The 22302-nt window shown below is 37.9% G+C and overlaps 1 protein-coding gene across 1 annotated transcript in view; it reads right to left on the bottom strand.

Annotated features, from left to right (window-relative positions):
- The window catches only part of LOC105936964 (glypican-5), a 90113-nt gene that overhangs the window by 25326 nt on the left and 42485 nt on the right, over positions 1–22302 (bottom strand). Inside the window, exons 8-9 of the mRNA XM_012878043.3 lie at positions 17809–17929; positions 10496–10637 (exon numbers count right to left, since the gene is read on the bottom strand). Coding sequence (XP_012733497.2) covers positions 10496–10637; positions 17809–17929 — 263 coding nt within the window. The remainder of the gene's footprint in view (positions 1–10495; positions 10638–17808; positions 17930–22302) is intronic.

The following is a 22302-nucleotide window of genomic DNA, read 5'->3' as shown; positions in this document are numbered from 1 at the left end:
TATTGCGAACATAGAGCTCCACAGTGACATCTGGTGGGGCCAGGCCCCACTGGCCCCTAATGAAGAGACGCCACAGGACAAGACACATGGCATATGTTAAATGCAACTGCTACTGCATTGCTCCAAAATTTGTGAGGACCTCAATATGCTGTCATTACAATCATATACCTCAACAACCTCAAAAAAAATAAGTCTTTGAATGCTTAAATGTGTTTTGATGCCTTAGGCTTCATCAAACATTGGTACTCCACGGTACACCATAAGAGCTCACGGAGACTCTGCAAAGTGAAGTCCCCTTCTTTCCAGATTTCTTGTGTTGCAGTGTGGTCCCAGTTTGGTGTGAGCGGCTAAAGGGCAATGCATGCAATAATCGATAAACACACAGCATGCTACTCAGAATAGCTCTACAAATATACAGTAACTTCTAAAGTTGGACACAAATGCAGTCTGTAAGATTTGGATAATAAGTACCACATCTGCATCAACACACTTTTGAATACTCTTTTTTTCTTCTTCTTTTTTTTTAGACATTTAGAAACTATACTTTGAATTTGTAAAAAAACAAACAAAAAAACAAACACTTCGCACACACAATTCAGATTTTCAGAAATACACTGCCATTTTGCATACTACACAGGCGTACTTGTATTCATTTTGTCGTATTTTTTTTTTTTTTACAGAAATTAACATGGAACTTATGATTTAATGTGCCGCAAAGACATAAACTGTCATAAACAAGTAAATAAAAATACAACATGCCCACGCTTACGAGTGTGATTTGTGTGGTCCAGCAGCGCTTTTGTCACTCCTTCAGTGTCAGTGCACAAGAAGCTTGTTTATATGCAAATAGACAGCCAGCAAGAAGGGCAAAACACAGAAAATCCTCATTGTCTCCAAGAACTGACAGCAGTTCAAGAGATGTGATCCTAATATGCAGACTCAAGCTCGGTAAATCATAGCCAGCAAATTTCCCAGCAAATATCCAATGAACCACATCCATCTCAGCAAGAGGTATGAGTTTCCACGGATGTGACACATAGAGGTCAGTGGAAAATCTCTGACAAACGTAGCAACAAATGCTTTACTCTAGGAGTAATGGGTGAAAATGAACAGAAAGTGGTCACTGTTTTAAACTATGCGTATTGTGAAAGTGAAAACATTTGGTTGACTGAGAAATTCTCCTGATGCACAGATAAAAGCATTTTAACTTTATAAATCATTAATAACTGTTTATTATGCATAATTAAAGAGAGAGAAAGAAAAAAAAGAGACATAATTCTGTATCATGTAATATTCTTCTTTATGCCATTACAATAAGGCTCTGTTTGACAGTTGTGGATGTTTATAATGTAGTGATTAAGTAGAATATTACATGGTACAGAATTGTGTTTGCAAATGCTTACTGAACTTTAGACTGAAATATTTAGTATAGCAACTCTAGATGAAATGTATACAGTTTGAAACGTTTTAGCCAAATATAGATTTGGCTCACTATTTGCCAAGAAACTGTTCCTTTTTGTCTCTTTCTCATCCTTGTATAATAAATGATTTATAAAGTGTTTACAGTTTCAATTATATTATAACTACAAACCATTTATAAACCTCTATAATAGGAGCCGTACTGTAAAGTGGTAGCTATTTGGGAATATAAGCCATATCTTTCTTTCTTATCCCGTGTGCAATTGGTTACAACTTTATCAAATTACCTAACCTTTCATGCAGTGCTTTTATCACAAGGCATAAAGAAACACTTATAACCACCGTTGACTAAATATAAAGCTCGAAATTTTTCAAAACATAACCCATTATTTTTCATTATTTCAGTCATAGCCAATATTAGAATGACCCTTCCCTAACCCTACATTACAAGATCTGCTTTTCTGCCAGAGCAGCTGCACAACAGACATGGTATTGTGAGGAAAACAATAGATTAGCAAATAAATCCACAATCAGCGCCAACACCATATGGGTACGAAGATACTTTCAAACACAAAATGATAAATGAATAATGACTTCACATAGTTCAACCATGTTAGTGTGAGCCAGCAAAACAATTACAAATAAAAAAAAGGCAGCACAGATAGTCATGTTGAAAATAAATAGGCCCAATGATAAAACACCAGCAGTTCAGTCATCATAGCCTTCGGCGCTTTTATTTTCCCAGAACGCTAAAAAAAAAAAAATGTCCTCTTGGTTTGCTTGGGTCTGCATCCCAGGAGCTGCAAACCAATGACCCTCAGGACAGAATCACGCAGGACCCGTAAACCTCACTCAGGGTTTCTTCCACTCCACAAAGAGATATTCATGACTCTGGCGACGACAAGGACATTGCCGGCATGATGAATGCATCAATAACCTTTAACCCTGTTACACACCGCCCTAGGGAGCAGGAAGGACACCGGCAGGTTGTTGGAACAATGCAGGAGACGAGGCCTCTGGTCACAGGTAATTAGGTTGTGTTGCAGAAGAATTAATCCTAAATTATGGACATCAATCTTTTCAAGCAGGGATTATTAGAACTCAGATAATAACCCTTTTCTATTTAGTGGTGCAATCTTTGCCATACAGAAATCTCAGAAAACATAATATGCAGATGATAAGACGTGTTCTTCTCTGCTATGATCAAAAACACCCCAGTGACAAACCACTTTAGTTTCGTGGAAAGCTTCAGCTCTAAAAAGATATTCAGGGTTGCAGGGCTTTCCACTGATCCAGATAGTACTGATTCCTTAACGCCAGTGTATCAGGGGGTGTCTACGGATGTAGAGTAATCCTTTCACAGAGAAAAGAGCGTGTTTAAATATAGAAAAAAACAGACTGTTTGAGATGAAATAGTGATTAAAGGTTCCGTGCAGAGAGTATTCTGAGAGGGCCAGGTTGAAAGCGCAGCAGCTCTCTGTGGGATTGACTGTAGACACGGATAGGGGAAATGCGTAGGTACGCTCGTCAAGCTCTGCTAGCAAGGACTGTGTGCTCTGCTCCCGTCTATCTACGAGGTAAATGTCCACTCCCCGGTGAACAAAACGGTTGAGCTGCTTTCTTTTGAGCACAGGGACTCAAACATGCAAGGATCTGTAGCCTAAAGGTGGCTCTATGGACACATCTTGGACGGCACACTTCAGATGCCCGTCCAAATGTTTTGAGTGAATAGCAACGCGGAGTTCTCAGGAAGAGAGAGAGGAAGGGGAACCCACTTTTACACAAAAGTAGGCGGGAATACCGATGTCCCAGTGTTACAGACGACAGGTAGCCCTCACCTGGAGTCATTTGTTGAAAATGGTAAAACGTTTTATAAACCGGGGGAGTTCATCTCATTTGTTCTGACTGGTGCTTCATCAGAAGCTGAAAAAGAGCTATCTGAGCTGATAACAGACCTAGAGGAAAAAAAAAAAGACTTCTCTTCAGACCTCACAGATGAACTACTAAAGTACCAGCAACACGTAAAGTGTCCCACCAGAGACACTAACAGACTGGACCAATGTTACACAGCCCTGTGTCTCTGTTTTGTTAGAAAGTGGACGGAGTAATCAAAGCAGATGTTACAGGTCTGTTTGGATTGCAAGGATTAAAGTTATTATTTTACTGTGACATCATACATCTGTTTTTGAGAGGATATGGTAAAAACAGACCCCAAAGCACTTTACACTTCAGTCATTCACTCAAGTCATTCACGTGCTAATGGTAGTAAGATTCATTGTAGCCACAGCTGCCCTGGGGAAGACGGACAGAAGCGAGGCGGTCAGACAATCGCCTGACCTTCTAATCACCAACAGCAGGCAAAGCATACAAAGTGTCTTGACCAAGGGCACAACGACTAGGATGGTGAGAGCTGGGGTACGAACCGTCAACTCATCGGTTACAGGGGGAACTCCCAGCTCCTGTGCCACTGTTGCCCCAAGGAAGCTGCGAAGGAACAAGACAGAGGCTACCAGCAGCTGTGACCGGGCCCCGTATAGACAGGTCAGGAAGAAACTGACCAGGGAGATCAAGCCAGCAAGGAGAAGCTACAGTGGGAAACCGAAACTCAACTTCTCAGCTAACGATCCTGCTACGGTTGGATATGGTTTGAAAAACAATATGACAGAACCCTCATTTGGCAGACAATTTTAACAGCTTCTACTGCATGTTTGAAAAGCAGCCGTTCACATTTCCCACCAATTCGTCCACATCTCGCTCTGCCACAAACGCTCCCAGTGCATCAAACCACCCTCCTCCCCTCCACTAAAGAGCACAGAGGATAGGCTCTTTAGCGTCAGAAGACCAGGAAACCTCCAGGAACTAATGGTATTTCTCACTTCTGCCTGAAGGCCAGCCCTGAAGAAGTGGCCCCTATTTCCACTCAGATCTTTAACAAGTCTCTGGAGCTGCACCGTCATCCTGGTCCCCAAGAAACGCTCCATCACGGCGTTCAATGACTACAGGCCTGTAGCCCAGACGTCTGTGGTCATGAAATACTTTGAGCAGCTGCTGTAAGTCCTCTGTAAGGTAAGTGCTACAGAGGACTATTTGCAAAGACTAGAAGCAAAAGAGACAGTTTCTTCCCCCTGGTCTGTCTCTCTGATGAAATAAACGCCTTACAGCCTCAACACTATCACAACCTTTCGTTTTATCCTTATTCAAAAGGAAATTTCACCTCTGTAACACACGGTGACAATAAAGAATCTTTGAATCTTCTATTTCCTCTAGATTTTAAAAATATGCACTAAATGTTTGTGCGCATTGAGGGCTTGAAACCAAAGCCAAATTACTTGTTTGTGCATAGAATCTTGGCCAATAAAGCAGATCCTGAAAGATGGACATTGTATGGGATACTTACTTTGTTTGCAGTGATTCTAAATAAACACAAAATATTTTTTTTAAATAAAAGTATTTTACAATACACATTTAGAATAACACCAGCATAGCTATATCGTTTGTGCTTTTAAGAAATTAGATCCATTTTTATGGCTTGAAAATATTAAGAGACACCTCTGGTAAATAAATATATATATATATATATATATATATATATATATATATATATATATATATATATATATATATATATATATAAATAAATGTCTTAAAATAAATTCATATTTTATTGTAGCATGGTCATTTCTCATTGAAAGGATTAAAATGTATGCATCCTTTCATTTAGGTACATTTGTTGGAGAAAGGCCATGACGATACCTGTGGGGATTGATATTTGTCAAGAAGCCATGGTCTTTTTAGCAATAGTTAGGATATGGATTTTTTCGGATGAAATTGGTAAGGCTTCCTTGACTTTATTGTGGACTAGCAGGTCCAATACTGAAAAACACTTTTTTTCCGCTTCCTATTTTATGTATGAAAACTATGAACTCCCACTATTTTCACTAATCAACTCTTTCTCTTGCGCACATTTCGAGTGTAATAAAATCAGGTAAACATCAACCACTTTGCACTCTGACACATAAGTTAGGACTCTGTTAGATTTGAAATTAATAGTTGTATCAAATAATCTGCAGCAGTTATTTTGGTCTTTCATATGTTACAGCACTAAAAAAAATACATTAGTATATGTCAAGCAGCCACGTTGACGTCAAAGAAAATGCTAATTGCTAGGACAAGCGCTAGCAGTGTGTCAGTGTTAACCCTAAGTTTTTGTAGCGTAGACAAATTCTCTCACCGTCTGAGATCCTACATTTTGGGAAAAGGATAGAGGATATTTTTGGTCCTATGATATTATAAATATCAGGAGACACCAAAAGGAGATATTTATCTCCTTTTGGTGTCTCCTGATATGTCTGCACAACAGATCAGAGCAGCAAAACTTTCTGTTTGCTTTTCTGGACATTTTAATTATTACTCTGAAGTTTTACTGAAAATGCTGCATTCATTTTGATTTTAAAGAAGCTGGCTAATTTATTTATAAAACTGGAAGATGAAGAAATGTCTAACCATTTTTATGGTTTTGGGTTTGCATTTGTGTGTTAGTTCTATTTTCCTTTTATTGACTTGATTTGAGCTTTGTTTATGGTATATGTAGAAGTCAGCCTAAAATCTACCGAAGGACAACCTTTGTTTAGTTACAATACCTCATCACGGTCTTTGTCAATGTTCTCACCACAGCTTTTGCTGAGGTTCTACCTATAGCTGCTACAAAAATATTTACAAAAAGTGGAAAAAGTCAAAGATAGGAATATAAGAGCTAGCAACTCCAGGTCAAGCTACTTCTGCTATCATATTCCTATAAAAACTTTACCAAAGCTCATCATTTTTGGAGAACATTGTGATGGGTAGCCTCGAACATCCGAGTGCATAACGGTGCAAAAACACTTCACCTCTGTTCAGGAGCGTGTAGAAATACTGCAGGAAATTGTTTTGTGATGGAATCTTAAGAGGTGTTAATGATAGTTTTGTTTACACATTTCCCTAATTTTGGACCCAGTTCAGGCTCCATCCACAAATTATCTCAACTTACCATCTGGTCCAGAACCCATGGGATTTTGCATGGTCCAGAATCTGCGCTTATTTACAGATGCATATAAATAAAATTAGAATATTGTGGAAAAGTGCAATTTTTGCCAGTCGTCTCAGAAAGTGAAACTGATATATTATATAGAACCATTACACAGGGATATATTTCTTGTAATTTCTTGTAATTTTGATGATTCTAGTTTACAGATAAAGAAGCTCCAACATTAGAATACTGTAAAAATATTCATCATTAGAAACTCATGGTGTCACAGCCTAATCTGTTAATCAATTCAAAACACCTGCAGAGGTTTCTTGAAACCTGTCTCTCACTCTGGGTCAGTATGTTACACAGTCATAGGGGAGACTGCTGACTGGATAGATGTCCAGAAGAGCAATCAACACCCTTCACTATGGAACACCAAAGATTTAAAAATGAAATAAATACATAAATAAATAAAACATTATGAAATAATTATCTACTTGAATAAACAAGATATAAATATTCAAAGTGACAGAGAAATTGTGAAACAACTGAACACTTATAAAATGGTCATCTCTCCTATTATACAAATTCAAAAACGTGTATAATAATAAAACATTTATTTCACATTAATACTTTTCACAATAAAATCAATTATTATTGTAGTATTATCATTTAATTCCAGCCTCTTTTATTTCATAATGACACTTTTCATCAGAATCAATTTGCCTGCCAATTAGCATCAGTGGGTTGGACCTGCGCCCCCATTGGCTGATCCTTAAAAAGTGATTTGCTTGTAGACCAATGATGTTACAGCAAGTGACGAAGGCTGAATGTGTCAATGCGGGTTGAAGGGTTTTTTTAGGGTTTTAACCCTAAACAGCAATGGTGGAGAGGAGTGAAAACCTGTGAATAAATTTGATATTTCTGTGACATAAAATTAACTTTAATAAAGGTTTCAGGAGTTAACCCAAAATATCTGCTCGGTGTGTAGACGCATCGCTTGATTTAAAAAATGTTTGGCCGTGCTGGGAGCGCAGCTTTCCCACGAGAGAACGCCTTTCTCCCGTCACAATACCTTTCCAACTCCTGCTGGCTTTCTGCATGAGAAATAATTCAGATATCAAACTGTTCAGTTAGTTCATAATTTTTATTATTCTCTATTTGTAGAGAATAATAATAATAATCTATTTGTATTTGAAGAAGTGGTGCCGGCCCGCTCTGCTCAGCAATCGCAAAGGTTCTTCTCGCTCTCGATAACACTAACCAATCACGGCGTTCGTGCGGCTGGCTCGCCCCCACAGATTGCAGATGTGAGAGGGACCCTGTCAGTTTCTGAGGAGGCTGACGCTTGCTGTCTCAGCGCTGCTGTTGCCAGCAACTTTTCGGGCCCCTTCTCCACTGATTTATTAATTTTAAATAAAGCAACTTCTCATGTTTTTTTTTCTGTGTTATTGGCGACTTCACGTGAAAGCAGTTCTCCATTTACTTGAGGGAGCCGTGATTGCCTTTCCACTTCCGCACTCTCACAGACAGCTGCTCTGCCTCTTCCTGGCTACAAACCCTGCTATGAAGCTTCATACCCGTTGCCGCAGGTAGAGAATTTGAAGATTTGGAAAATGATGTGGGTTTCACTTAATGTTTTACATGAAAGCGCTGTTAATTCAGTGAGCTGCAGTATAGCTACAAGACCGGTCCCACGAAGAATAGGTCCTTCAAAAGATGCAGCCCTGAATTAGGAGCTTCAGGCCTGACTTGAAACTCGGTGTTGGATTGCTTTGGTCTGGGTAAAGAAGCAGCCAATCATACTGCTCGCCCTGCCTTGTTTCTCTTGATTGGAAAACAAAATAAAAGAGGATTTCAAAAAATTACATTTTGAAATAAAAACGTATGGAATTAAATAAAAATATCTAAAAAATAATGTTATATTATTGTGAAAAATATTAATGTGAAACTAACTTTTTTATCATTATACAAATTTTTAAAGAAGAATAAAATATATTTAATCATAATGAGCTGATAAATTTATAAGCATTCAATTGTTTCACAATTTCATTGTCACTTTAAATGTTGATATCTTATTTATTCAAGTAGGTTATTATTTCATAATGTTTTATTCATTTATTTAATTTCTGAAACCTTTGGTGTTCCATACTTCAAAAGGAGGAGAAGCCACAAACGGGCATTGCTGAAGAGGCTGCTTGCTCAAGGTTCTGTATCCAAAACTTTTAACAGAAAATTGAGTGGAAGGAGGAAGTGTGGCAGGAAACGGCCGAACAGCAACAGGGAGAACCGCAACCTTGAGAGGATTGTCGAGCAAAATCCGTTCAATAATATGGGGGAAGTTCACAAGGAGTGGCCTGAGGCTGGGGTCACTGCCGCAGGAGTTACTACGCACAGACAAATCCTTCACATGGGCTACAGGATGAAATTAAATTCTGCATGTCATTGGAAAACAAGGTTCAAGAGTCTGGAGGAAGAGGGGAGAGGCACATAATCCACGTTGCTTGAAGTCCAGAGTCAAGTTCCCACAGTCAGTGATGGTTTGGGATGCCACGCAATCTGCTGGTTCTGGTCCACCGTGTTTTCTGAAGCCCACAGCCACGCCTCATGCTCCCTGCTGCTGACAAGCTTTATGGAGATACTGATTTTATTTTCCAGCAGTACTTGGCACCTGCCCACACTGCCAAAGGTACCAGAAGCTGCTTGCTTGGTGTTCATGTTCTTGATTGGCCAGCAAACTCCCCCGACCAGAACCCCCGTACAACCTCCTAAAACTGTTTTCAAGAGGAAGATGAGAGAGACCAGACCCAACAAGACGACAGCTATCAAAGCAATCTGGGCTTCCGTTACACCTCGGCAGTGCCACAGGCTGATGGCCTCTATGCCACGGCCTTTTGATGCAGTAATTCATGCAAGAGGAGCCACACCAAGTATTGAGGGCATAGAAATTGACATACATACTAAAAAGCCTGACATTTGTGCATGTCTACCTTTTTTGATTGGTCTACTGTGATATTCTAATTTTTTGAGACACTGAATTTTGGGTTTTCAAGCCATAATTCTCAAAATTGTAAAAAGAAAAAGGGAGAAAAAAGACAAAAAAAAGTTGAACTATTTTATTCTGTGTAATGAATTTCTCTAAAATAATTGTTTCACTTTCTGAAATGACTGGCAAACAAATTGCACTTTTACGCAATATTACATTTTCTGGAGACGCACCTGTATATAATTCCTCCAGTCCTGAGGATCCTCTGACATCACCATCTGTGCTATTTAGCCAAGCTTTTTTATTCCATATTTCAAAAAGAAAAAGCCACGTTTCTCAATAATGAGTTAATGTTACTGATTAATTCCAGACAAACTGTGAATATCAGATGTTCTCAGTTTTACAGTATCTTTCAACTTCATTAGCTCTGAAATTTACTACAAACAAGCTTAATTTTTAATGTGAATATGGGTTCAAAAAGGGAAAAATTCAATTTGAGCATTCATATAGAGTCACTTTTTTTTTTTCTCATCAACAGTTTAATTCATACCAGAGTTTCAGTTGCACTCCCTTTGTGGAATTGCATCAAAGGATTCCCTGGATCTCTAGATCTCCCTATGACATCCATGTTTTATGTATACGCTCACACACCATGAATAAGTAAAAAGAAATTGAATAATCACGGCTTATTTTTACATTTCTGTCGTTGGGGTGACCCGGTTGTTAGTTCATCCTTCATCCCAGCTGAGACAGAAATAAACTGCAGAGACCAGCAAAAAAGAAAAGAAAAAAAAAAGTAAGATGGGGGAGGGGGGGGCATCTGAATCTGGCTCTATGTACTATTCCTCCCTCTGGACATTTCCCTGCTGGCAAAACATATGGGAAGGGTGCAGCTTATTAAAATGCCCAATGGGCCGGTGAACCACACGTCTTTCTTCATTTGCTAAGTATGTGCGGATAAACTGTGTCTGAGTTGTGTATGAACAGGAAATGCATGTGCGCTTGGAAGCGGGTGTGTGTTTGCCATTGTTTATTCCTCTCTTCCCACATGCTCGTCTGTGCGTTAGTGTGTACGTGTGACTCACCGCTCTCCTCGCCAGATGCTTCGCAGCCATCCTCATCATCGCAATCGTCTCCACTGCCTCCATCTGTCTGAGTGCTCCCTCCGTCCTCTTCCTCCCCCCTTCCCCGTTTTTTGCTTGCCCAGCCGAGATCCACTAACAGCTCCTTTGCAAAAACAAAGAATAAGTATCGCATATTTACAAATGCAGCCAGACTGTTAAGTGTCTGGGTAAAGCAAGTTTGCTAAACATTTGTGGTTACCACAGGACCGCAAATGCTAGTCCTGCCTTGGATTAGCATTAAATCGGATACTTCCCCATTATATTACTACTCCTTGATCTCTAAGATTTTATGCCACATTGGGCGGATATTTTCAACAGCTACCAATGACAAAGATAAAGTAAGAACCATGTGTCTTTTAAATGTCACAAAATTATTATTAGCTTTGCTTCTGGGCATTTTTAGGGATCTGTATCCACGCCCCTGAATGAGCTAAATTCCTGATGCCAGTTGCTGGTCTAACTGTCTGTGGTTTTAAAAACCAGAGCTTATTTAAATTTATGGCTTGCGGCAACGTATCATTATCTGACTTTGCAGGATATTATGTCAATCTGATAAATCTTTGTTTTATAATTTTCACATTTTGCAGTGACAGGCGACTGTATTGGCTACCGCTGCTCCCTGTCTGTGTCATGTGACTCGCTAGGGGAGTTGTGCAAGACATCCCCAGGCAGTTGTCTGCGGAGCACAGCTGGAACATCAGTCATTAAATTTTAAGAGATTCAAAACAAAGTGTTAAAGGGGACAGATCGTGCCAAATCCACTTTTTTTTTAGCCCTTAAATATCTTTTTGTTTTGTACTTGGAGTCTTAAGGAGGGCAGAAAAGCTGAATGTAGTCTGTCCAGGTGCTGTGTAGATATCTTTATATTCTGTTTGGATCATATGTTTTAAGCAGTTCAGTTTTCTCCACTCTTTCGCGTTTTTGAACAATTATGTCACGGTATCTGCTGCGGAACTGCTAAAAAAGTTCATGGACTTCTTGGTTGGCAATTTCGTGCTCCATTTTTTATTTTATTTTTTGCTGTGATTTTTTTAGTCCAAGCTCAAGGATGTCAAAGCTACAAGTGGATAGGTCAAAATGTTCAGTTGTTGGGCGTATTAACCGCACAATTCATATCGTCTTATATTGTCCGCTAATATAATACAAAAATGGCCGACAGGGTGGAGTGTGTCCTTGAACAAAACGAGTTGCTTTCTGAAACGCCTCAGAAAAGGGCCAAAAGAGAGGCTGTGGGGCAGCAACAACGAGGAATTCAGACCGAAGTCTTGCAGTTCCATGTGAAACGTGAAAAAGAAGACATTAAAAAGCATATGTCCTCTTTGAAAAAAGAGGACATATTATAAACAAGTCATACTGAAAAAGAGAGTAAATATGCTAGCACTCCCTCCACTTCATCAAACTGCTCTGTATGAAAAAAAAATCTTCAGCTGGAGGCTTTTGTGACCCAGTATCTTCACAAAGAGAACACTGTCCTAGAGAAATTCCTCATAGTGCAAATTATCCGTCACCAACAAGAAAACAAAAGGAAACGTAGCATTTTGAATGTCATTGGTGAGTGAGTTAAATGAGATAAAATCCTAATAATTAAGTAACATGTAACGCTTAATGTGTCACACTAATGATGTGTAGTTTACCACTCATGATTCATTTTACTGCCCACCAAACCCACCGCTGCCACAAGCATAAACATGGCCTCCAGTTTAATGAAATATCAGACTGGGACTCTCTTTGGAGATTACTGTAAATAGAGTCTCAAATAAAGCCTCATATAATTATAGGGTACAGCCAATCATGATCTGGCCATCCCTAAAATATTTGGATTTGGTTGAATCTGAGAAGATAGCAAGTATCTATAAACTGTGCTCTAACAGTGACAACATATTTCTTTTATCACAGTTTAACGACACGTCTTATCAAATCCCTTACTGAACAATGATGATGAACCTAGGTAAAGAAGATGAACAATGACTAAAAGAGAGCAAATGGCACAAATTAGCCAAACAGACAGCAATTTTAACAGGGCAACATTTTGTTTTTCTGTGATAAAAAAAAAATGTGTTTTGGTATATGTCCTCATGGCTTTAAACTGGTGAAATCTGGCAAATGAAATATAAATAAAAAGTAAACATAGAGAGCTGTTTGTGATAGCTCTGCCTTGTTATCAATTAAATGCATGGGAGTAGCTGTTGACGCTCAGTGCTGGACACTGAGGAGATGAGTAATAAGCAGCTATGATGCTTAAATTATATAGCTTTATACTTTCCCCCAACATACATGCTTTTCGTTCACTGAATCATAGAAAGGCACATTTCCCCATCGAGGTCGACGTTTCCCCCCCGATGCTTCAAAATCATGTATTCTTTCTAAACACGAAAAGGGATACAGGCAGAGGCATTTGGCAGCCGTGGAAACACTTGCAGCCAAGATCCAAGGGGAAGCCCAGAAATGCAGGGACAGACTTTGGAGTCATTCACTATCATTTCATTAGGCAGAGAGCTGAAAAAGCATAAAAATGCATTTACCACCCTGCTTCCATCAGGGGTGTTCTCTTATTCGCGTGGAAACGGTTGTAGATGTGACTAATGTAATGCGCTTCTCATTGGGAACCCAAGCCAAAATGTCCAGAGATCGCGATAAAAGCAGAACTCTGTGGCTCAGTCCTGATGAGAGGACGAAAGCAGGAACATATAACGCTCATCTTACTCTTGCTCTTCTGGCGGCAAGAATTTCCATCACTGCACGAATGGATTAAAGGATTTTTCCCTCACTTACCAGAGCATCCATGGAAAAGCTCCTCTCTATTATTAGAGCGTTAATAATAAAATTATAAAAAGCTGGTAACATGGACACAGTACCTTTAATTAACAAAGTATTGTCACATAGTGGGTGTATGACTTGCTGTATGTTTGTCTTTTATTATTTAGAGTACGACACAAAGTTTTACTTTAAGTGTACTTTGAACTTACTCCAAGGTAATTAAATTATAATAAAGGAATTAGATATTATGATTATTATTAGAGGATAAAAAACTATTTTCAAATTTCTACTATTATATACTCGATAATTCTCAAATATTACAAAAATGTCTTAATTAAGCAGTAATCAAAGAATGGCAATTAAATGGCATGGCCTATATACATTAATTAACAAAGTGTTACCTCATTGTTAGGGTATTATTACTTAGTTTTAACAGGATAGCTACCCTAAAGTCTCTCTATATAACAAAATCTCTCTATGTTTAATTTGATTACATCATACCTTTTATTACTTACCCTTCAAAATGATTTAGAAACATCTAAAAAAGCTAAATCTGTTTGTTGGGTGTGGGGGGGGGGGGTGGAAACTACATTTCTACAACGCGATACAAACATTGCTTTCCGAGGTCAAATGTGAATAACTCAATATTGTCGTCAGATGACCGACCTCTGGTGGGAAGAGCGAAACGAAAACATTTTAATGAAGCCACCCTTTGCCCATGCTGTCACGTCCCGTCACTTCACAAAAAAAAAGGATGTTCCCACAGGATTTATTAAGCTCATCTTGATTGGCTGAACATGCACACAAATCTTGATTGCAGCTATAAATGACTACACTAATAAAATCCCAGTAGACGAAGAAGACATTGTCAACCGTTCCTCATCCCGGCTGAAGCTTTATTAACACATAACACAAACCAGAAACTGGAGGGGAAAAAAAAAAAAAAAACGATTGAAAGATGGTTCCTAAAATAATTCAAATTCCAAGGATGCTTGTTTCTCCTGTTTCATATTTTCATCCATCTTTCATTCTTCTTGTGAGCGTATATAAACAGCAAATGACAGACAGGAATGATAATTTATAAATGGCATGCATCAACTTGTACGTCAGAGAAATAGCAACCACTTAAAAACATGTTACTTGCCAATATGCACAAAAACGGAGCCACTATAAACTTCTAAATAATGATAAAAGCTCATTAAAGTTACACTTTCCTCTCTGAGCAGACTTGTTCCACGTTTGCACACCCATTTAGTACATAAAATTGCTTTACTTCATCTCCATGTCGTGACCTGTTAGGACTACATAAATAAAACTGTGCTTTTTTTATTTGTAGAAGAAACGTTAACACTTTATTCTGTTCGCACATGAATATTTACGTAAGATGAAATGTTCTCTAACAGATAAAAGACCACTCACATCGAATTAACGAGCCCTAGAAAGCTCATACATAAATGATTATGTGGTGCGTGTGTAGTGTGCCTTTTTGTGTTTATGGCAAAAAAAACACTGCACACCACACATGCACCCTCTAAATGCTGACTTAGCAATTACACGCGTTAAATTCAGCATGATTAATGGACCTAACAACAAGATTAAAGGGGGAACTGAGAGAGCTTCAAAAGCAAAAGCAGAAAAAAGAGGCTCAGCTTGTCCTGTCCCATAATTCTCCATTACTAATCTAAACATTTATAGATGAGAAAATAAGATTCATTTTTTTTTTTTTTTTTAGATACAATGATTAGTCTTAACTTTAAGAAGATTTTTGTTTTTGCTTGAAAACTGAGCTCAGAGTGTTGAGGTGAAGATTTGAATGACTTTCGGAAGCTACAAAGTGATTTGGTACTGACCTGGAACTAAAGATGAGATAACAGTTATCACAGCATATTTATAGGTCTGATAGTAGCAAAAAAATAAATAAATAAAAATCCTAACAAGCTTAACATCTGAGGTGACATTGCCTTATCTTTTTGTATGTTACTCACTATGGTGTAGGGAATTATTTTAATTCTAAATATACATCCTGTTAGGGCAGGACAGAATAAAAGCAAACAATAAAATTAAACAGATATTAATTTATGATGTTTTCTCCTGGCTATAACAGCATAAAACACTGCTGTATGACATAAATATGTAGATTAATGCTGTGCTCATAAATTTAACAAACCCTGGAAGACATTATAAAAAATCTGCACATTTTCAGAGAATGTGAATGATAATACAAAAACATTTCTGTCACTCACAAGGCAGAAAATATGTCTTCTCTATTTAATGTCAATAAAAACTAGGCAACTGATTAACGATCTGGTTGTTTTAGCACAATAACTGACACAATTTGGTACATATTGGTTTAAATGGTTGCACCCTCATCTATGATCTGTTTGCATGTAAATATATAAGAAAAGAAAATGTGTGGATAATTATTTGTATGTCTTTGTGTTCCTGACAAACCCATGCATCTTCCAACCAGCACTGTACTGAGATTTCCTTAGTTTGAGCCAAGAGGACATCCAAAGAATTAAAAAAAGGGTCGTAGAAGATTGCCAAAATAAATAAAAAAAAATTTAAAAAAAGATATTCAAGGAACTTAAAATAAATAACAAAAACAGGAGATTGAAGGATTCTATTGAAACCAACGTCAATGCCAGACTGAACTTGCTGTAAATGTGTTCCGGTTGGAAAGAAAACCCTACAAATAACTTCAGTTGAAAGGGAAAGTGCTGTATACACAGCAAACATTGAACTAAAAGTAGGTAAAAATGTCTTGAAATGAGTGTATCTGTCATTGTTTTGAGCAGCAAGTTTAAATGATCTGCCAATGGAATAAGATTTTTACAATTAATATAGGAAAAGCTCATCTCTGTCATCTTATTTCAAGTACAGTATATCTAATTATCTTATTTTAGGGGTACAAATACTTAGTCCATTGGCTGATAATCTTATTTATCTGCTCAAATCAAGGATAAATACACTCATTTCAAGAAAAATGTACTTAATTTTAGTTCCCGGAGGCAATGGAAGAAATAAGTGTTGCATTGTCAAGTTTCAGAAGAAAGCTCGTATCATGCTGAAAAGCATAACAATTCCTGAAGCAATGTTATTGGAAAAATGAGTCCAAAATTGACCAATGTGGCTGCAGCCATAAACCTAACATTTGAAGAGGAATCAACACAGACGGTGATGAAAAGTGAACCACTCTGACAGAGAACCACAGGGTGAAAGCTGAGGTTCTGGGATGCGTGACCAAAACCGACGAGTCCAGCACGTTGTCAGGAAACACTGGAGGGAGATTTGCACTCGTCAGCCTGTAAGTTAAGCATGTCATGTACACGGATGTTCCAAAACACAAGTCCGCTGAGCTAAAACAGTAAAGAGTAAAGCTTCTTGAGTCTGCATCTCAGTCTTCTGACATCAATATCATAAACTCATATATCCTTATCCTTGAAACTCAAATATCCTCTCCATGAAAGGGTGTACATGGCATGCAACAGTAATATGTGTCAACGTAACATTTCATTTGATCCCAGAAGCCAAGGCTCTCCCTGTAAAACATTGCCTGAAGCATTACACTGCGTCCCTCTCGCTGCACGCTGCATTCTGGTACCGTGTTTACCACAGGTAAGCAAAAATAATAAAAATCCTGATTTATTAGACCAGATCATTGTCTCCTGTTGCTCTGCGGTTCACTTATTTTGCTCTCATTACTGGTGCTTCCAGCAGCAGACAGGTGTTGGCATGGATCTGGTTTGCAGATTTGTATGTAGTCCTTTGCATAGAAAACTATAAAGCACTGTGGACTCTGCTGCGGTTCAGTCAAACCCAGCATTTTGTTTGCAAACAAGGAGGAAAGTCATTACTGATTTGGTGTGTAACTCTGTTTTGTTTTGGGTGTTTTTGCCACCGTAACACAACTGTAATTGTGGGACAATAGAGCAATGTCTTGTCTTGTCTTATCTTTTCCTGTTTTCTAACACATAAAACAGTTCATGTTTGCACTTCTTCCATTTATTGGTCTTGCATAAACTCAGAACACAGTCTTCTTAAATACGATTAAAGAACCAGAAAAAAAGAGTCACCGCTCCATTTATATTATTTTGTTTTCCATCCACCTATTCTTTCATGGTCTGACCAAATTAATCAATCATTAGTCTGACTCCTTATTGTGACTGATGGGTGTGTGTCAGACTGCTGCATCCTGAATGCACAAAAAAGCGTTATCGCAGACCCTTCCCCCAGCAGCTGTTAGACTTTATGGCTTTCACTGCTCACAACATAATTAACAGGTGTTTTTTGTGTTATTTTTGTAAATATTTGGACACGAGAATTATCCACTGAGGGACATAAAGGACTTTTTTATTGTATTCTATTTTATGCCTTCACATGATTTTGTGAATCACGTATTTCTTCCAGTGCCTCCCTAATGTGTTCAACAAATATAATAATTTTACCATAAAGTGCAATGGTCGAATTGCAAAAATCATCTTTGAAGTGTGGGAAGCATATCGGTATATTTCTACCTGTGTTATCTGCTCCATCCTTTGTTTCACCTCCTTGAGGGCAGGATCTGTATGACGTGTAGAGATCTCTGGATTCTCCTTCTGGCCTTTCAAGGTGCTGCCAACAACGCGACCTGCATAACTGCGCACAGATAGAACATGAGATAAACACACAGTGCTTCCTGCTACGGTTTAATTGTCCGTGCGTAGCTTCACTGACCCAGTTCTTACACAGTCATGAAGCACATGGTGATTCATTTTACGCACAAAATACACAGAGTTGTTTCCATCACATCAAAACACAGTTACTGGAAACTTACACCAACCGTCACTATAACCACAGATTTTCTCATCCTGGTCTTTGATCTGAAACTAACATATGTCAGCTTTAATTTAAAGCAAGTCTTTTTTTTCTTCCTGAAATGGAACAATTCACATCATAGGGACTGGCTTTTTAATCTCCAAAAGGAAAGCAGGTATCTAGAAAGTAGCTAGGCGGGAGAAAACAAGCCGGTTTCTCTAGATAATTCAAGTAAAAGCATTAAAAGTACTGCAAGCAGGCAATGAAGCCCTACTGAACAGATGAGACACGCTACATAAACCAATAAATTTGCATATGAGCTCATATTTAGTGCAGACTAACCTTTTTTTCTCACTTATCAAATTGAGCATGGATGTGTTTCTAAAAACTCACTGTGTTGCTAAACTCTGTTAGGTAGACTGTAAACTGATTTCCGTTCCACAAATTAAATCATCCAGGTGAAGAAACCATAAAAAAATGTATATTGTGAGGATATACTGTAAATCACCGGTGTCCAACTTTTTGGATATTGGGCCAAAATTGTTAAATAGAAAGCGCTCTAGGGCCAAAGGATGAAAATAAATATATAACATAACCAAAAATACTAGAATATGATTGTTTTAAGAAAAGTAAAGAAAACTGTATTTACCCTATTTTATTAAATTAATTCCAATCAGATTTTAATGAACCAAAGTCTGTATTTGAGTAAAAGTCATCCTATTTGCTATGAAATTAAAGCAAACTTAAAAAGTGTGACCCTTAATCCCATATTTATCCCCCTGGGCGCCGCACAGTGGCAGCCCACTGCTCCCCAAGAGGACGGGTTAAATGCAGACAACAAATTTCATTGGAATGTGTTCCAATGACAATAAAGATTATTATTATTATTATTATTATTATTATTATTATGGAAGTTTTGAAATGACAGCAATACTACTACTGCTACTAATAATAATAATAAGAAGAAGAAGAAGACGAATGTCACGTGCAAAACTCCACCAGCTTTACTGTGCTGCTAATGTTTAGCCACATAAATTGGTTGTGAAATAGAGCATGCTGTTGTAGTTTAAATCATCCATCTCTGTTGAGCATTTTCTGGACTTCTGCATAATAATCTTGTACTATAGTACAACAGTTTTTATTTAACTGTGATCTTCAGATCTTTTCATTGTGAGGCGTAGTTAAAACTGGGTTCTCATGCAGAAATGTTAATCACAGTTACAGTTGTTCATTTTCATTCATGCAGGGATGTGTAAGTTAAAATGAGAAAACACACATCTTAATTACTTAAATGACAAGTTTGCCTATATTTCCCATTCTGAATAGTGCCTAAAAGAAACTGGCCTCTGGGCCAAAAGTAATTGGATGATAACTGAAAGTTCAGAGATACTCTAACTGAATAAAAAAATAACTTATATATTTTTAAAAAAAGGCTTACGCTATTCCTTTGTAGGGATTCTAAGTATTTTTATAATATATACATACAGTACATAATTCCTGACATCATGTTTTTGCGTCACTTAATAAATGTTCTCAAATTAAAAGTGTGGCTTTTTGTAAAAAAAAAAAAAAACCTCTACAATAACAAAATAAAAGATTAATTTATTTTAAAGCACTTCACACCTCTTTACCACGGGTGCCAACTGTTTTGGAGAGTGCTACAAAAGATTTATTGGTTATCAAAGTAAAATTATATTTAGGTCTAAAGATGACACTGATTTTCTAATATTCGCATCTTTTAAATGCTGCTTGTCAAGACTTGATGCAATCTACTGGGTTCCCTTAGATAGGATTTTTTTTTGACCAATCTGTATAATCTGGTTGAATTTGACTTTGTTAAGTGCCTTGAGATGACACGTTTCATGAATTGGCGCTATATAAATAACATTTAATTAAATTGAAAGAAATTTAATTGAATTAAAAGAAATATTGTACGTTATTTTTACCTCCCCAGGAACTTGGAGGGTGTTGTGAGAAAAAAAAAGCATTTACTATTGTCTTACATTGTAACCTTATGACTTAATCTGTCACAGTACAGCATTTTCTTCATGTGATGGATTTAAATAAATGCATATTTATTGTCTAGTGGCTATTTGTGCCTGAATATATGCTTTTAAAATAATTGGGTGGAGGGCCCTGGGAGTGTAAATTTCTTCATTTACTGCAATCTTTGATCATCGCAGACTGTAGTGGGCTGTCAGGGCTGCATCGCATCATTTCGGCTCTGTAGGGTGCTGGGGTGGGTGGATCAAAAGAAAGATGGGGTGAGCGAGAAGCAAGAGAGAAGAAGTTTATGAGTCACATTATTTCATGTTCCAAACCAGCTTTGCATGCTAATACAATCAGCCACCAACTCAGCAACCACACAGTCCACACCCCGGAGTACACAAACACAATCTGGCTAGAGCAACAAGGCAAAGGGAATTGTGGGAACGGATGAGGATAAACTTAGTGGCTACGTCTACGATGGCTGAGATGGTGCCAAAAGATGCTGAGTTGTTAAGGACCCCATCCTGCTGGTCTGGGATCAGACAAGAACTTCAAACAGCACTTAAAGCGCTTCATTATGGCCCAGATTCTTAGCTTACACAGATCATGTTTCTTTGCACATGTTCCTCATAAAAGGACAAGTCTCTGTAAAATTCTAGTTCCCAAACTAAACTAAGTGTTTATGTTCTGAGGCCAGTTTTGCCAGGTCTGAGTCAGTCTTCAACTTCGCCTTACAGCTATCTGTGATATTTAGGGTCACAAAAAGATGATTATTATCTGTTTGGGAGAAGTCTGTTCCAAAACGGCCTCCTCATATCAAATATTCAGCCTCGCATAGAATCAAGAGGTCAAGAGTTGAATTTTAATTTAAGAAAGGACAAGACCGCATATTCTCAATGGAAACATAGAAATGGAGAAATAACACAGGCTTTGGCCCACTAACACAGCAAAGAAGTGTGAAATGTTACCAGTGCAAACATAGACAAACACAATAAATGTGGCCTTAACTGGATGGTAGTTGTGAGTCATAATTTAATAACATTATACTTCTAAATTCCATATTTAACTTGATATTTTTCCCAGAATAACAAAAATAGGGCAAGGACAACACTGGCACGTTGGCAACGAGAGGAACTATAGATGAATGCTTCAGCAAATTGAGCTTTTTTTTAAGCAAATTGGGCTTAAACATATACCTATCAACCTACCTAGTTACCTACAAAACAGTTGCACAAGTTTGGAAGCTATGAATAAACATCTAGCATAGCATTTCTGTTATGCCGATTTAAACCACTTTTTTGAAGGAATTGGAGGGATTCATTGAAATTAGTCGTTTCTCTTGCGCAGAACCAGCATCTCAGTCTGTTCCACACAGTTTAAGGTCAGGGCCATTCCCAGTCAGTCTTCTGTATTCATTTCAAAACCAGCTTAGATGTGTGATTGGGATCATTGCCCCATGCCAAACTGCGACCAGCTTTCAACTGACTAGAAGTTAATTTGAGATGATGGTGAAACATTTTAAAGCAGTTTTTCCCCTGCAATATTTCACCAATACTTTGCACACACAAAAAACAGTGCCAGAAGCTAAATCGTGTTTTAATCTTTGTGTTCTCTGACCAAAGTATTTTTTCTCCAGAAGGCATTTGGCCTGCTCCTTTGGGCAAAATGCACCCCCCCCCCCCTTAGAAGAATGAAACTTTTTCAGGCCCCCACATCCCAACAAAATGGGTCAAAAATGTAACCTTCGTTGTTTTCTGAAGATTACCCAGGATCCCTTTTGAAATGTATAACAGTTAAATGCATTATATAGCAATGGTTTCTAACAACTAGAACTTTTTAACATTGCCTAACTTTAACTATGTAATATTTACAACAATATAAAGCGTTTTTTTGTCCGACCCGTACCTGCAGTTAAAGCAAAGGATGAAACAGAAATGCAGACAGAACCTGTTCTCTGGAAAGATGCTACATTTTACTTATTGCTAGTCATGAACCTCATCATGAATAAAACACAGAGCCCCAAAATAGACGAGCTGAAAATATGGCACAAATAATGTTAAGTTGTTAATATTAAAGGAGCAATAAGCAATATTTCACCACTAGGTGGTGCTTGAGTACTGTCTGTAGACCAAAACAAGATGTATAACAAACCTACCCTCTCTTTCTACCTTCGCCCCAGTTGTAACCTAGCCCCTCCTTTCCTTTTTCAACCATCGCCTCCTATG

This window comes from Fundulus heteroclitus, chromosome 9 (genome assembly GCF_011125445.2).
Source record: "Fundulus heteroclitus isolate FHET01 chromosome 9, MU-UCD_Fhet_4.1, whole genome shotgun sequence".
Taxonomy (NCBI): domain Eukaryota; kingdom Metazoa; phylum Chordata; class Actinopteri; order Cyprinodontiformes; family Fundulidae; genus Fundulus; species Fundulus heteroclitus.
This window is presented reverse-complemented; position numbering and strand designations above follow the sequence as displayed.